Consider the following 15971-nt stretch of genomic DNA (forward strand, 5'->3'; position numbering starts at 1 on the left):
AAATATAAAAGTGCCCATCTTTAGTTTATCAGTGTAACCAAACCCATAGAGACAAACAACCAAAGAGCATGCAGCATGCACAAGTTTTTGTTTTCATGGCAGATCATAGTTATAATTTACATATAGCTATATAGTTGGGGGATTTAATGTTTTATAAAGGATTAAACATCTTAATATTCATATCAAACTCATAAACACTTCAAACAGAAGAAAGCAAAAGACACAAGTTTAAGGACCTAATTCACAACAGAATTTCACAGCAAAAGTGCCCAGACTTACATCCCTCCAGAACTTTAGCTTTTTTTTGTCCAAATGAATCAGGAAATACATGAGCAGAGAGTAAAAGAGTTCAAATTAGTGTAAGAAAAGAAGAGAGAAGAGAAGATCAAACAAAATCACGTTCCCTCAGTGAAACTTCCGGAGGTGTGTTGGGCATTCATTACCCATCATGCAACTCTCATGCCAGTTCATTCTCCTAATGCGGTTTTGATGATACTGATTGTTTGTCAATGATTCATTAGCTTTACCACCCTGAAAAAGGTGCTTCATGCATTATAGATTTTAAATATAAGCTTTTAAAATAATGAACTGTACTAATAAATAATGAAATAATTAATTTATTTATTTATTTCATAAATAATGAAATAATTCTGGACTGTACAATAAGATAGAATTTCGGTACCACTTTATCCTAAAAATGAGCTTCATTCTCTGAGTTTAAACAAGAATAAACCTGCCTTCCAGTGTTCTTAAGAGCTTTTCATTTCTTTTAAAATAGAGAAATGGAAGGAGAAAGAGAAAGGGTGACCAATGCTCTCTAAAAGTCCATATATATTCTGCTTACACAGTAGTAATGCTGACTTACTGTAACACACTGTCAGTATGGTAAAAGTGAAACACTTCTCTAGAGCGCAGAAGCTGAGAAACTACTCTGTGCTTTTTAAGTGTGTTTGAATGAATCTTATCTGAGAATCTTGACTTAAAATGTCTAAGGAGATCAAAGACAGAATTGCAACTCATTTTAAAATAGGCAAGGTAGAAAAGCTATATTATTCTGTCTAATCATTCGACATTAGCGGTAATTATTAAAATGTACAGTATTACATCAGATTTAATTTCATTTCACTGCACAATACTCACGATCTAGAGGCACTTCTAATGCATTGGTCATGTGACCCAGCAGCAGCAGCAGCATCACAGCTCCTCCACAGAGCGTGCAACTCCTCTTCCTGTCCATGGCAGGGTGTGTTACATGAAAATCCTTCCCCTTCTGGTCAAAGCAACTGGGCCTTGTGATTTGCACTCAGTGTGACCATTCAAATAAACAGGGGTATCCAAGATTAGCCAGCAAGACTGAAAGAGAACAGATAGAAAAACAATGATCTTTTATGCTACTAACAAACAGAGGGCAAGATCTTTATTAGAGAATCTGTGCTGTAGACGGGCAGTTCACATGAGCTCAGATCGTCCTGACATACACAAAGGCATGTGAGGGCGCTCAGCTGGAAGAGACAGGAACGCTGTGTTGGCAGCACCCTCAAAACTGACATATGGATCTCAATACACATGGCTGAAGCACAAAATTACACAGCCTGCTGTCTGGTTCTTCAGAGGTGGGTTAAGAACCCCCAGAAAGCCTTTTGTTTTAATGTTCAGCCACATGCATCCACTGAATTCAAATGTATGAAGCACATCTTTTTTCCAGAGGAGTTAAAACATTATGTGGTTTAGAAAAAATGTGGGAAAGTCATGGCCTAATGGTTAGAGAGTGTGACTCCTAACCATCGAGACTCATCCTGGCAATACAACGACTGAGGTGCCCTTGAGCAAGGCACTGAACCTCCAACTGCTACCTGGGATGCCGCAGCACAAATGGCTGTTCATGGTGTGTGTGTGTTTGTGTGTTCACTGCTGTGTGTGTGTGTGCACTTCAGATGAGTTAAATGCAGAGCACGAATTATGAGTATGGGTCACCATACTTGGCTGTATGTCACATCACTTAAATACAATACTCATAAAATAAAATAGGGTTGGATGATGTAACATCACAATATTGTTTTACTTTTGCATTACTTAAACTGATTGTGACTCTTCTTATAAGCTATAGCATGATAGATGTGTTTCCCGACCTTGGCATGTGACATAAATGTGACTAAACAGGAATCACAATCACTTTAAAACACATTGTGATTATGATGGATGAGTGGCTGCAATGTTTTTACAATATAAACCCAAGTAATGTAATAATAATCAGGACGAACAAAGTTTTCAGTGAGGAAGGAGGAGTATAATGTCTCAAAGAAGTGAGCAGGCATCAGTTGTTCCTGTCGGTAGGTAGAGAGACAGAGTGATTCTGCTGTGTAGCAGGCTGTGTCAGGGAAATGGGCTCTGCTTTGCATAATTCATGAGCTCAGAAACCTTGACGGCATCATAGAGCAAGAGAGAGAGTGAGTGGGGAGGGGTGGGGATAGCATGAGTCTGTAGAGGCAAAGATTTATCTCAAGGTGAAGGATTCAGACATTCAAGATCCAGACTGGTTCTTCTGGATATCACATATACCAACAGTATCTAGTTTCCTAGATGCACTTTAGGCAGCGATAAATCTACAGTAGAAGGAAGTTGCTTGAGACACAGATTTGAAGCAGATTGTGGTTTAAAAAATTCAAGCTCGCATTAGACCAAAAAATACTGTCAGGTGTAATGGGTCATGACCCGGTACAAAACAAAAACAACACACACACATATTTAAAAATGGAACCAATGTCCCCTGACTACAGTCAAAAGTAATGACAGAAGTGAATTAAGATATTCAAGGGCCTATTAACACATTTTCTGGCTGAAGAAAAGGCAAGACTCCCTCAGTACCCAAAGACAAGTAGATTTACCACATTTCAGTATTCCAGACAATGTGCACAGCATGTCTGATGGCTGCTATGGTGACAGTATGTGCTCAAGCGCCCTTTGGAAAGACCTGAACCGGTCGTTTGCAGTAGAGAGAGTGACAGTGACACTGTCTTAAATGGAAACTGTCAATCACATTTCCTGTTGCCATGCAATCAGCTTGAACTTTAGTTATTCTCGAACATAAGAATATGTGAAAAAATGTAGTAGACATTGGCATCTGGGCCTTTTAAAATGAGAGTATGAGATGTCTTTGTTGTCATATGGTAAAGATGTGCAGTCATGTCTGAATTATGAATTTGAATTGCACAAACATAGATTTCTAATAATTACATGTTCAACACATTTTCTCCGGCAATAATGCATGATTTATGACTGAATTAATTAACCAACAGATGTTGTCCCCGAATTCATGCTATTAACATTCTTATAATAATGAATAATTCAACTGCATCTCTTAATTTTTAAATAGATTTTCATTTCATTATAGATATTTGTTATTTTTATATATTTGGCTTTAAGACACTTTTGTTGATTAGGAAAGTATGTGAGGACAGATTTGAAAATGTAGGTTTGCTCAAAAATATAATATTTTTTTTTTATATATATATATATATATATATCAATATTTTTTTCTACGTATAACTATTTTTAATAAAAACAATTTATCTGAATAATTATAAATAAAAATAATTATTTATTTTTATATAAATCATAAAAGTTTATCTGCTTTAAATGCTGGCTTGTAGCCCTGGCCCTTTGGCATAATTAGACTTTACAATATCTCAGAGGGATGCTTTGGGTAACTCACAGAACAGAAGAACACTGTGATTTGGTTACTGCTGAGTCATTCATATCTTGAGAGAATCAACAGAGATGGAGGAAAGATGCCGGTCAGCATGCTGTAGGTAATCCAACACAGACCACTATTCACTCTCTGATTGGCTGGATGAAGGACAAAAGGCACAGGCATCTGCCTAAAGATAGATCTCAATCGAGAATGAATCAGGCCCCTTTTCTGGACCAACTTGGCTAATGGCCTCTTTATTGGATGAAGGCCACCCTTAATGGGCAAAAAAGATAAACACACTATAAAGAATATGTGTCAAATGCTCTAATACACCAGAGTCAACCCTTTTATTAACAATTTTCCATATATTTCTAAATATATATGCAACTATTTTATATTTAGAGACTTCATTCACATAGCTTGAATTATTATCCTTAAGTCGTTATGCAGATTCACTTTCAGCAAGAGAAATGTTGCCACGGGCTTATCCAAAACCCGTCTATTTTAGTATTCATCTCAGCATAATCCCTGCATAAACTGAGAATGACATAATTTACATATGAATGGCCTTCTACTGTAATAAGTGAACAGAGACCATACCATACAGCCAAAGAACTTCATTCATGTGGGTTTGTTTTGACCACCTCCTCTTGCCTTTTGTGGGCTTGGCTCACTTGTTGTTTGTGTTGACAAGTGCTTATTCTCTTTCACGAGGAGAGAGATTAGAAGCCAAACTATTTGAGTTTATTTCTAGATAAACTACCTTTTGATCAAACTTTGTGTCCATTACCATACAAAAGCCAAGAATGTTCACTTTTTTTCTGCTGAAACTTCTAGCTCCATGTCAGAATATTATGATTACATGTATCCCATTAATCAACTTTCACCAATTACATGTGTACTATGCCACAGAAGTGTGAGAACCATCAACAGAATATCCATCTCGGGTCGGGGAGGGCCTTTCTGAGGGTTTGTTCTGAATAGGGCCCGATATTACCATGATAATGAGGAACAAAATAATATTGCAGATTTTATACACTAATCCACAAAATACTGTAAAACTGAAAGTCAGAACCAGTCTGCAGATTTGAGTTGACAGATTTCATATAAAATCATGTAGTGTACAATGGTCACAGGCTTTGATTTTTTAGCTTCGGACTATGATATTTTGAGATGATTTTAGAGTGCAATGTTTTAATATGTTATACATAAGGCAAATATTTCTGCATGAGTTTGTTGTATTCGAATCGACTTTAAAGTCAGGTAGTGTGGGATCCTCAGTCATTTAGTGTATGATGCCCAGTTTTTCCTCTGTAACTATTTACAAAAATCAACAATTGTATAAAGTGTTTTAAAAAGCCGTGTAGTGTATTCCATCCTTAAGACAGTGGTTGTAAAACGAAACAAAACAAAACACAAAACAAAACAAAACAAAACAAAACAAAACAAAACAAAACAAAACAAAACAAAACAGAAAACACAAAACAGAAGACACAAAACACAAAACACAAAACACAAAACAAAAAAAAACTATTTGTAAACTCTCTCTTCTGTAGTTCACATCAATCCAAAGAATGTGCTCTCAGGAAGAGTACATGGGAAACGAATTTCCTCTGACAGTACAAGTTCTTCTCAACAGCTCCTTCACTCTGAAGAAGACCTGAGTCAAGAGAGCGAATCCGGCTGCTAATTTAACGATCACGCCGTGTCCACGGCAACACACTTATTACACACACACATGTCTATTATAGGAAACACAACGCAGCCAAACCCATCCATCTTCTTAATGTAAATTCAAGGAGAGGACACTACTGAGAGAAGCCCTCTCAACAGCTCTCCGCTGTCATTGAAGACTGAAAGGAACGAACCGCTCTTTACTTTAGCAGAGGATGCCTTCAGGCCAAATGAGAGGGGACTTGATTAAATGTCTCTTTTCACACCAAAGTCTGGAGCCCTTGAAGAGGGAATTAGATAAAACTGTGGAAAAACAGATGATACAGCAGCTTTATGCTAAACGCGTTTGCAGTTTTTAAAGGGTTAACGTTTGTTTACAAGCTTTTATCCGTTCTCTAGTCAATAAGCTGTTTTGTTTTGCATTTTGATTCATAAAGTACCTCTGGGCCAATCAAATCCCTGTTTACTCAAATGGTTTATGAAAAACATTGCTTTGTCTCATTTGCAAGAGCAAAAATGAAGTTAAATCAACGAGTCAAGGAAATTGTTTCAATTCAATCTGTCTGAACGAACTGAGCTGGCTTCACAGCGTGCATTTCATTATAGATGTTAACACTTTGTATGACACGGCAAACACAAATTTGTCTTCTGAAAGTGGCTGGATGCACAGACTAAGCACACAAATGTTTAACTGTATTTGTCAAACTGCTCCGTCTGCAGTTTGTCTGCCATTACCCTGTTGTTTTGCTCAAAAACCAACAACTGACGTTTTCGGAAGCAAGATAATGCTAAATCACAGCACTGCATTGTTTCAGAAGGTCACTGCCGGGAGTTAGCCTAGCGTTACTATCTAAATAAATGAGCTAACTTCATTTAACAAGCTGCTGGTGTGAGGTTATCTACAGCTAAAGGGTCACTCGTTCTTGCAGTGTCAGCAGAATGAGAGAGCGTTCTTTCTCTCCTGAGCTTTGGGAAGTTGCTGATTGTCAGCACGCTCCTGTCTGGCAACTCATGAACTGTATTGTTGCTTTATGCTGTTTATAGTTCAGTAAAGCTGAAAATACAATGTGACCCCAGTCACTCTGAGCAGAACTATTCACTTTAGAGATAAATAACCCACTCTTAAATCGCAATTTGGAAACTTGGGAAAATTTGTAAAGATCTCAGATTTAGAACCGGTTTTCATGATGTAAACTCATACTTGTGATACTTGTAAGAGTTAAAAAAATATATATATATTTATTGACTGGTCACACATTACCACATTATATATTTATAAATGCAGTAACAAAACATCTCTCAGTCTATCAGACCTTTAGATACTTTAGAAAATTATGTTTTATATATTTAAGGGCTCATGGGAAATAGTCTAGAGTAATCAGAGGGCCTGTTTTTAAGTTTCTCATTCAGATAAATACCAATCATTTGCACTGTTATCGAGTTCAGAAGAATAGGAACACACAAAGGCGGAAATTACTGTTTAAAATGTACAAAAGAAATACTGAATACAGAGACTGAGCTCTCAGAAACCACTACAAAGCATTAATTATTTAAAAAGTAGCCGGGAATGTCCAGAAATGACTCAATGGTTTCTCAAGTCTGCAAGTCATAATGACTTCATTTCTGCAGCTTTGTGTGACTGTAACAGGGGGACGTTATGTTTTATTCAACACTGGTTGGTTGTAAAGGGCTCTCAACTGTCCCCCAATCTGATGATCAGACTATATAATCTGCCTCAGTGATGTCCTCTTGTGCAAAATCTATACTCTCTTCCCATCAGCAATGAGAGACAGAGGGGGCGGGCAGTGTGTTTCATAAAAGATCTTCTCTAAGAGAGGCAACAACGCTGTAAACCAGGCTTATTTGTATTCTGCAGAAACACAGTGAGGGTGAGATGTATCTCAATGACAAGACATGATGACTCTAGAAAAACGGCAGAGGTCACAGCAAGTGAGAGAAGTATTTTTAGTGTTCCAGCATGGTTTGAGTGTCGATTATTGCTGCTATGGCTGTTCTTATTTAGAAGGTTTTTTTTTTTTTTTTTTTTTTTACACTTTAACAGTGTTGCCAAAATAGTATCAATTCTATTTTTGTTCATAATATGTGTAAATAAATAAAATAAATTGTAAAAAAAAATAAAAAATACAAATACAAATCTCTGTGCATAACTATGTTATTCAATGACTTTGGTTTTTTTTTTTTTACAAATATTTACTGTTGTATTTTAGAATACAGAAGGAAAGAATTAATAACTGGATCTTTTCTATTATATTTTAATTATTTTTTAAACTAATTAATTTTTTTAATAATAATTATAATAATAATTTTGTTGTTGTTGTTCATAACACACCATACTTTATTTTTAATAATATATTTATTATAAAAATATTCTTTTTACAAATATGTTAGCAAAGTAATACCCGTTTTGTTTTTGTTTAGAATATATTATAATTTATTTTTAAACGTTACATTAAGTAAATAAATAAAATTTTAATTGATTTATAAATAAATGAATTTACTATTCTATTTTTATGCATTGTTATGTGAAATCTCTTTTCACAATGTATTTTAGAGAATTCGAGAGGAAAGGAATATAAGAACTTCCAAAATATTACCAGTTCATTTTTTGTTTATATTATACTGCATGCATTATTTAAATGAATGAATGAATGACATTTCTATACGTTTCTACACCATGTTCTATAAAATCCCTTTCCACAGTTTATTTTAGTGCATACAGGAGGAAAGGATGGGTTGGCACACTGCTCTCTCTGTTCCATCTGTTGGGTGCTCAGATAAACCGTGGTCATCTGTCCACAAGCTGTATGTGGGTGAACAAGAGCTTTTACAGTATGTGCTGATATCACTGCCATTACCTGGTTCAAATGTGTTATTATGTAACACTTGACATGCCATCTAATCCTTGTGTGGAGAAAGAATAGAATTTCCAGGAAATACATTTAGCTGTAGTCATAAAGCTAGACTTCAAATCTGCATCACAGACAAAGATTAAAGAGATAGTTCACAAAAAACTGCTTTTATGGTGCTTGATGTAGTCATTCACTGGAAATCTTGTGGTCACCACACACTTTAATGGAAAAAAAAGGCATCCACATTCTGCTTTTATGTTGTAAAAGGCTTATAAAGAAGAATCATCATGGAAATATGTCACAAAATGTGTCTCAGTCCACACAAACCACAAAAATGTTGACAGCATTATATGTCACAAAAACAACCTCCCAGCGGCATCATCATCAGGGCACGAGATCACTGTCTATTTCTATCTGCTCTAAACACAGCTGAGCTCTGAAGCACCCCGTGTGTATATCTGCTCTAACAGGGCCAGACTCTCTCAGGAAAGTCTAAGCACAGCAGGGATCATCATTAGGGAAGAATCACATTCAGTCCATTCGTTTCAATTTAAATCTTTAAAACACATAGTATCAGCATCTGGAGCACGCAAAACATGGATTCAACACATTACATGCAACTCCACTGCTTTTGAACCACTATCACTTGCATTTCTAGAACAAGAAATCAAGTAATAGTCTTGGCGGGAATATGAAGGATTCTGGTTAATCTCAATAAAAGTGAACGTGGCTTGAATAGTTAGCATTTTACACTCGGGTAAAGATGTCTTCAACTTTGATTTCTACAGGTTAATACTTTTTCAATAGAAAAACAGAGGTATTTTTTTCCCTGAATTAAATCAGATTGGATTATATAAGGCTTTATTGATCCATTGGATTTTTTGTAGGAAGTGTCTCACTTGTTGCCTAACACTGCTGACAGCTGGTGTGTGCCCTCAGAGGCCAAATCGAACACTTTTGGATGACAGAACAGCATATGTTTCTTCAACTGCAGATTCAGCACATTCACTAAACAGCACTTTCAAATGGTTTTCCCCCCACAATGTGTACATTTGATTGCGTTTTAGTGTACTTTACACTTTTAGCTACTACACAGCATCTGATTTTTTTCTTTTGTTATATCCGTTTTGGTTTCAGAGCCCTAAAATTAGTTAAAGGATAGTTTACACAAAAATGTTTTTTCCAAACCAAATCCGTAAGTGGAAGTGGAACGCGGAATGAGAGATTATGAAGAATCCCGTCACCAATTTTCATGCAACAAATTAGGACTAAAGCATTTAATCTTTAAAATGCTTATAATTTAGCTTTTAATTCAAGTTTACGAAATCAATTTTAATGTAGAATAAATTAAAAAGATCAAAAACCCAACTGCACTAGTAACTCAAACCATTTCTCAGTTTTCAACATGATGATCTGTCGGCACACATCAGTGTGTGCAAGCAGCCAAAATATTATCATTTCTTTTGATTTCAGTGACAGCCTTTTAGCTCATCTTGGTGAAGTGAAGAGGGATATGCAAGTCATAAATCATAAAAGCACATAACTCATTCTTTTTAATCTGTTTTTCTTTTTTATTCCTGTACTCTGTTCCTCTCTCTGTCTGAAACGAAGCTGCCACTGAATCACAATGCATGCATCAAAAATTAAGTTAAAATACAACAAAAAGCATAGTGAGCCACATCTTACCTGTTTAGACTGTATGAAAGAATGGCTCCTTCAGTCCCAACCAGACCACAGCAGCTCAGAATAGTGTGGGCGCTGTAAAAAAAACCAATGGCATTGTTAAAAGAGGGATTCTTACATGACAAAAGCATGTGACTGAAGTTTGTGCTCGTCTGAAAAACACTGATAGACATTTCAACTAAAGGACAAAAGGCTTGCCAGTTCACTGATGCACCAAAAAGTGAGTGCTATCCAATAAACAAAAGAGCAAAAAAAAAAAAAAAAACATGCAAAATGTGTTATTCTAAAGCCCGCTGGGATTTCTAAACATTATTGCCTCTGTGCACACAGGCATGTCGTAGATCAGCAGATAGAGTGACAGAGGCGCTCTCGGCACCTCTACATCACGCGTGCTGGTTCATGGTCGCGCATATATTAGCGTTTTCCCTCGAGACGCACGCATTCATTTCACATTAACAGAAACATGGCCGCTGACAAAGCCCCCCCATCTTTTGATGAGAGACGGGCCACAAAGACGCTGTGATGGAGAGCCGCGTCGCTTTACTGTATTGTTTTCTCGAACTTGAAGCAAACTGAGGAAACCTCCAGCCTCTAGTAAAGCTGTCACACACAGCTGCTGTCTCACAGAGACCAGAAAGAGGGAGACTGAGAGAGAGAAAGAGAGAGAAACAGGCAATAAAACAACAACAAAAAAATTCACACCGACTACCTCCCACCTCTTAGAGCTGACCTGAGGTGTTGTCATGGAGACGGGCCGCATACCGGCACGATGGGGTGAGAGAGAGAAAGAGAGAGAGAGAGAGAGAGAGAGAGAGAGATGAAGGGGGTTCTGAGAGAATGGAATATGTGATGTTGAGAGACAGATCTTACAATATGTCAGCATCTACATTGTCAAATGCCAAAAATGCAGATCTGTTTATCCAATTCTTTTTTCATCCATTTATCTTTTTCTTTTTTCAACATTCATCCATTTATCCATTCATCCAGCCAGCCAGCCATTTCTATTTTCATCCATCTATTTCTGTTTTTTATCCATCTATCAATCCATCCATTCATTTATCCTTTTTTTCCTTGTTCCTCCATATATTTATCCATTTCTTTTTCATCCATTTATCTATCTGTTCATCAATTTATCACTCAATGGATCCCAATTTTTTCATCTCTCCAATCATCCTTTTATCCATCATCTGTCTGTTTCTTTTTCAACTAACCATCCATTCATCTGTTTATCCATCCATCCACTTCTATTTGCATCCATCCGTTTATTTATTTCATCCATTTATCCATCCCTCCATTCCTTTTCATCCATTTATCTATCTATTCATCCAGTCTATCCATTTCTTTTTCATCCTCCATTTATCCATCTATCCATTTATTTTTAATTTACCAATCCATCTATGTATCCTTCAATTCATTTCTTTTTCATCCATTCATCTACATTTATTTATTTTTCATCCATTCATATTCATCAATTTATCTAACCATTCATCAGTTTCTTTTTTTATCCATTCATCCAACATCCATTTATCCATCCACCCACCAATCCATTCATTTATCTATTAATTCATCCATCCATCCATTTATCCATTGATTAATCAATCTATTTCTTTTTTCATACATTCCACCATCCATTTATGCAATTCTTATTCATCATCCATCCATCAATCATCTATAAATTCATTTTTCATACATTTATCCATCCATTGATTTCTTTTTCATTCATCCATTTCTTTTTTCACCCATCCACCCATATATTCATTTATCCATCTTTTCATCTATCCATCCGTTTGTCCACACAGGTGTAGATTTTTGTATACTAAACACTAACAAATTCTGTATCACCTACATCAATCAACATACATGATTACATCTATCTATCAACACATATATAATTGTATAGAGTACTTAACGATATTAAACATACCACAGATATGTTTAAGATAAAACATAAAAGGTTTGTCCCATCACAAAAATACATGCTGCCATAAAACCTTTGGCTTTAGTTGTGCACCTACAGACATCCCATCAACACACACTCTGATTTCAGAATAAACAAATCAGCACACACAAAGACAAATCTGACTGGTTTTAACAGGAAAGGTGACACCAGGAGTGCACTTCACAATGGACAAAAAGCTGTTTGTTCTAAGTAACTATAGTCACATAACCTGAGTCACACAAGTGAAAGGAAATCACCCTGGAGGTGATACTTTGACCCATAGGGTGTGAGAAACCCTAATAAATACAAAAAAATCCCTCAAGATCAAATCACTGAGAACCAACCAACAAAGCAAATAAAGTTTGGGTATAAAAAAAACAAACAACAACCTTATTTTTCACAGAACACCATTACCTTAATACACTGCAGAGTCAACAGCAGTCCTTTCCTGGTCACGGTGTGTATCAATTGAGTATCTCGCAAACCATCCTCTGTGGCTCATGTAATATGTGTGTGGCCGGTGAACACTCTGACAGGCATCTGCCTCACACACACACACACACACACACATGGCTGCTCGACTCTCCCTGCATGGCATCCACCCCCATGTGCCTGCCTCCTAACTCGGTGAGATTAACACACCCCTTTGTCACCATATAAAGGGGGTTAACGCATGTCCTGGAGCAAATCAAAAGCATCCGTAGGGACTGGGGGACTGAAAGGGGGAAAAATAGAGGTAGAGAAACAAAGACACAGAAAATAAGATATATAGTGCAGGTAAAGTGATATTTGTACACTGTACAATGAGCTACTGATACAAATCAGACTCATTTAGTAGATCTGTTCGTTCTGTCAAGTGTTTGCTTGAGCGTTTCCTTTAAATGGAACAGAATCGCAGATGTGCTGAAGACGGTGTGAAATGACCGTCAAATACAAAAGCTGTGCAGAGCTTCAACACTTAAGTGACAAAAGCCTCAATCAATGACTGAGGATCCTGTGGTGAAAGATTGTGCGCAGATTTCATAACCAACAAGAAGGTCTTGAATCAGCACCAACAGGCATCAGTCTCAATACTGGTTCTGGATAAACAATAAAAGCCTTTATTGTTCTCTATACAGTCTAATAAAATTCATATTATAAAAGCAGAGCTCTATGGCAACCAAAACATTTATCCTAATGTAGCTAGATGTGATTTTACAGCCCTCTGAGCTCATAAAACAGCCTTCAATGTTGACATAATGACTCATATAATGTCATATGATGGTCATTATAAAGGTTCAGAGCATCTGTTTACACAAAGTCAACATGTATTCTCATTTGCAATGCACACTGCTTCTGTAAAGTGGCTTATTTTTAAGCACACGCATATTCAAAGAGAAAAAAAAAACTGAAGGACAGGACTTAATTCTACCCATCAGGATGACAATGATTAAATTGCTATTAGACTGTTAACTAAAATGACATCAGTGGAAAATGAAAATAATTCCAGAGGAAGTTTTGATTCAGTAACATTTTGATTGAGTATTTAGAAGACTAAATCTTGCATAATATATATTGTTGTGTTATCACATGCACTAAGAAAGTAAATGGAGTCATTTTTTATTCATTTTTATATTAAATTATAATTTAATATAATTTACCTTCCTGCAGTGCTCAAATACATCCTACTCTCTGGTTAGTAAATAAAGACAACATTTCTCTGAGAAAAATTAATCAGTGCCATTAGTAATCTCTTATCATCAATAAGCCATGGTGAAAAGTATTTTATAAAATTGTGACATTGGTAATATAATAAAAACAATTATCAGCCAGAAGAAAAAAAAAATTCTGCGGCCAAGTAATATATTTCTAATTAAACTAACTGTAGGCTGACAGTGGTTGCCATGCAACGTAGCAACTTGGTTTATTATTGTAGATATCAACTGATATGCAGTCGCAAGTGTGTGTGTTAAACTAGATATTGAAATGTTATATGTGACATATACCAGTGTGTACATTCCTGTACCTTCCTGCATTGTATATTTTTTACAACATGAACAGATATATTTCAGTATCTTAAAAGTAATACCCATATCCAATAACGAAGGGCTCATTTTTCCGTACCGTGGCTTTTCGAGTATCATATGAGTGAGGACATGTAGATACAGTCTAGAGTATATTTGACCAGAAAGAAAAGCACTGATTACTTTCCCCAGCTCTCAGCTTTAATATACTCTGTCTGAGTGTTTGTTAACATCCGTCAGACTGGGGTCCCTCACACACACACACACACTCACACACAAATGGCAGAATATACAGAGCACTGGAGAGCTGCACAAAGGGGCATGGAGAGGCCTTTTCACACAGCAGATTTAGCACACACCAGCTGGGCTTTCAGCACAGAGACGAGTCGCCACTGAACTCTCTGTCATTTCCACTTCAGCTCTGAGGACACAGTTATCAATACTAGCGGACAATACATGGACATAATTCCCACCAGACCTCCAACAGCACTAGAAAAGAAACAAAAGACCTGATTTCCTTTTTACCTTTTTAAGTTCATAACCCACTTGATCTTGAGTAGGATCACATGTTTTATATATTATATATTATAGTAATACGTTTTATATTTAAGTATTGAGTTACATTGGCATTATAAGGAAGACAGAGGAGAAAAGAGAAAGCAAAAGGAAGTGAACTAGAACTGTTGGCATGATGCCCCCTGGAGAGGCCACACATTGCAATAAGAAATGGTTATTTGATTTTTATGTTAATGATGTGGTTTGAGCAAAGGCCACATGCTAAGAGAGAGATGGGATGGTGGTAGGGTTCCACACGAGCGTAGAGTTCTTAAAAATCTACTGCAATCATCTACAGACAACAAAAGAAGTGGTGTAGCATTGTGTTTTAAAGGTATAATAATTTCTGTCCCACTAGCATCACTAAACTGATCTGAAATAACAAGACATGCCATAAATAAATATGTTTAAAAAATATAATGATGTAAAAAATGCGATAAAAGCTAAAAGCAATCATTAGAAATGTATATTAAAGCAAAAAAGAAATTATATACGTGTGAATATATACGTGTGTATGTATATATGTATGTCTATTTATCTTCTTTAACAATTTAATTTAGCTTTATATATATATATATATATATATATATATATATATATATATATATATATATATATATATATATATATATATATATGTATCATAATGGCAATTAAAAAAAATTGCCATAACTTTTAAAACGACTTTTCCTTTTCAGGCCAGATTTCTTCTGTTTTAAACACTTATTCAGGCGCACCGTGTATGAAAGCTCTCACAGCTCATTATACCCGCTGATGACTTATGTGCCTTGCATTTTATTGATCTGCCTGTTTATATAAAGGCCACAGTTCTCCAAACAGTCAATACAACAGCATTCAGCCCTCTCTGATAAGGTCAGCATATTGGCCATATTTTCCACGCAAAGCGCTCATTAACACACTGATTCTTATTTGTTCTGTAATCAAGATTACCCTTGGGTTTATAATACACGCAGTAAACAGCGATGGCAGAAATCAGCTCTTATCTCAGAATGGCCATAACTCAGTCTCTCTTTCAACTCAGTCTCTTCTGATCATACAGCATCATCACCAGGGAGACTCACTCACTATGGCAACAAGGCCCGGCGATGGTGGGGCCACCCCGGCGACCCCGACCCACCAGACATTAAACCGGCACTCCGGAGAGAAACTAATCTTGTGTAACATACAATGAGCAAGCATGGAAAGAACAAACCAAAACAAAGAAGCAGACACAGAGGGAGAGTCAGTCAAGAGAAACCTAATGAGAAAAGTATTCTTCAAAAGAAAACACGAATAGCTGGTGGTTATAAAACAGAGAGTGGGGAACTACAGGGCCGTATTTCACTCTGAAGGGAGCTATGCATCTGATGGATGAGAGAGGAGAGGGTCAGGAAAGGCTTATGTGATGGCTATTATTAGGTCCACTATAGAGAGATTTCTCCTTAAGCCAGTAACTCAGCTGATGAGAAATCTTCCCAGATCAACTCCCTGGGGCTCGTGAACACACTCGCCCTGTGGACAGCCGACTGAACAGTAGCAAAGTCAAGAAAAGATGT

General features: G+C 36.5%; 1 protein-coding gene across 14 annotated transcripts in view; it reads right to left on the reverse strand.

The window, feature by feature from the left end:
• Positions 1–15971, reverse strand: part of LOC113048167 (neuronal cell adhesion molecule-like) — a 44214-nt gene that overhangs the window by 19191 nt on the left and 9052 nt on the right. For 4 of the 14 annotated variants that reach the window (XM_026209765.1, XM_026209769.1, XM_026209768.1 and 1 more), the window contains exons 1-4: positions 12272–12450; positions 9922–9993; positions 1141–1353; positions 280–297 (exon numbers count right to left, since the gene is read on the reverse strand). In XM_026209765.1, the coding sequence (XP_026065550.1) occupies positions 280–297; positions 1141–1237 (115 nt within the window). In that variant the 5' untranslated portion in view covers positions 1238–1353; positions 9922–9993; positions 12272–12450. Of the gene's footprint in view, positions 1–279; positions 298–1140; positions 1354–9921; positions 9994–12271; positions 12452–15971 lie in introns of those variants that run through there. The other 10 variants (XM_026209762.1, XM_026209767.1, XM_026209774.1 and 7 more) reach the window with 10 other exon arrangements.

This window comes from Carassius auratus, chromosome 29, assembly GCF_003368295.1.
Source record: "Carassius auratus strain Wakin chromosome 29, ASM336829v1, whole genome shotgun sequence".
Classification (NCBI taxonomy): domain Eukaryota; kingdom Metazoa; phylum Chordata; class Actinopteri; order Cypriniformes; family Cyprinidae; genus Carassius; species Carassius auratus.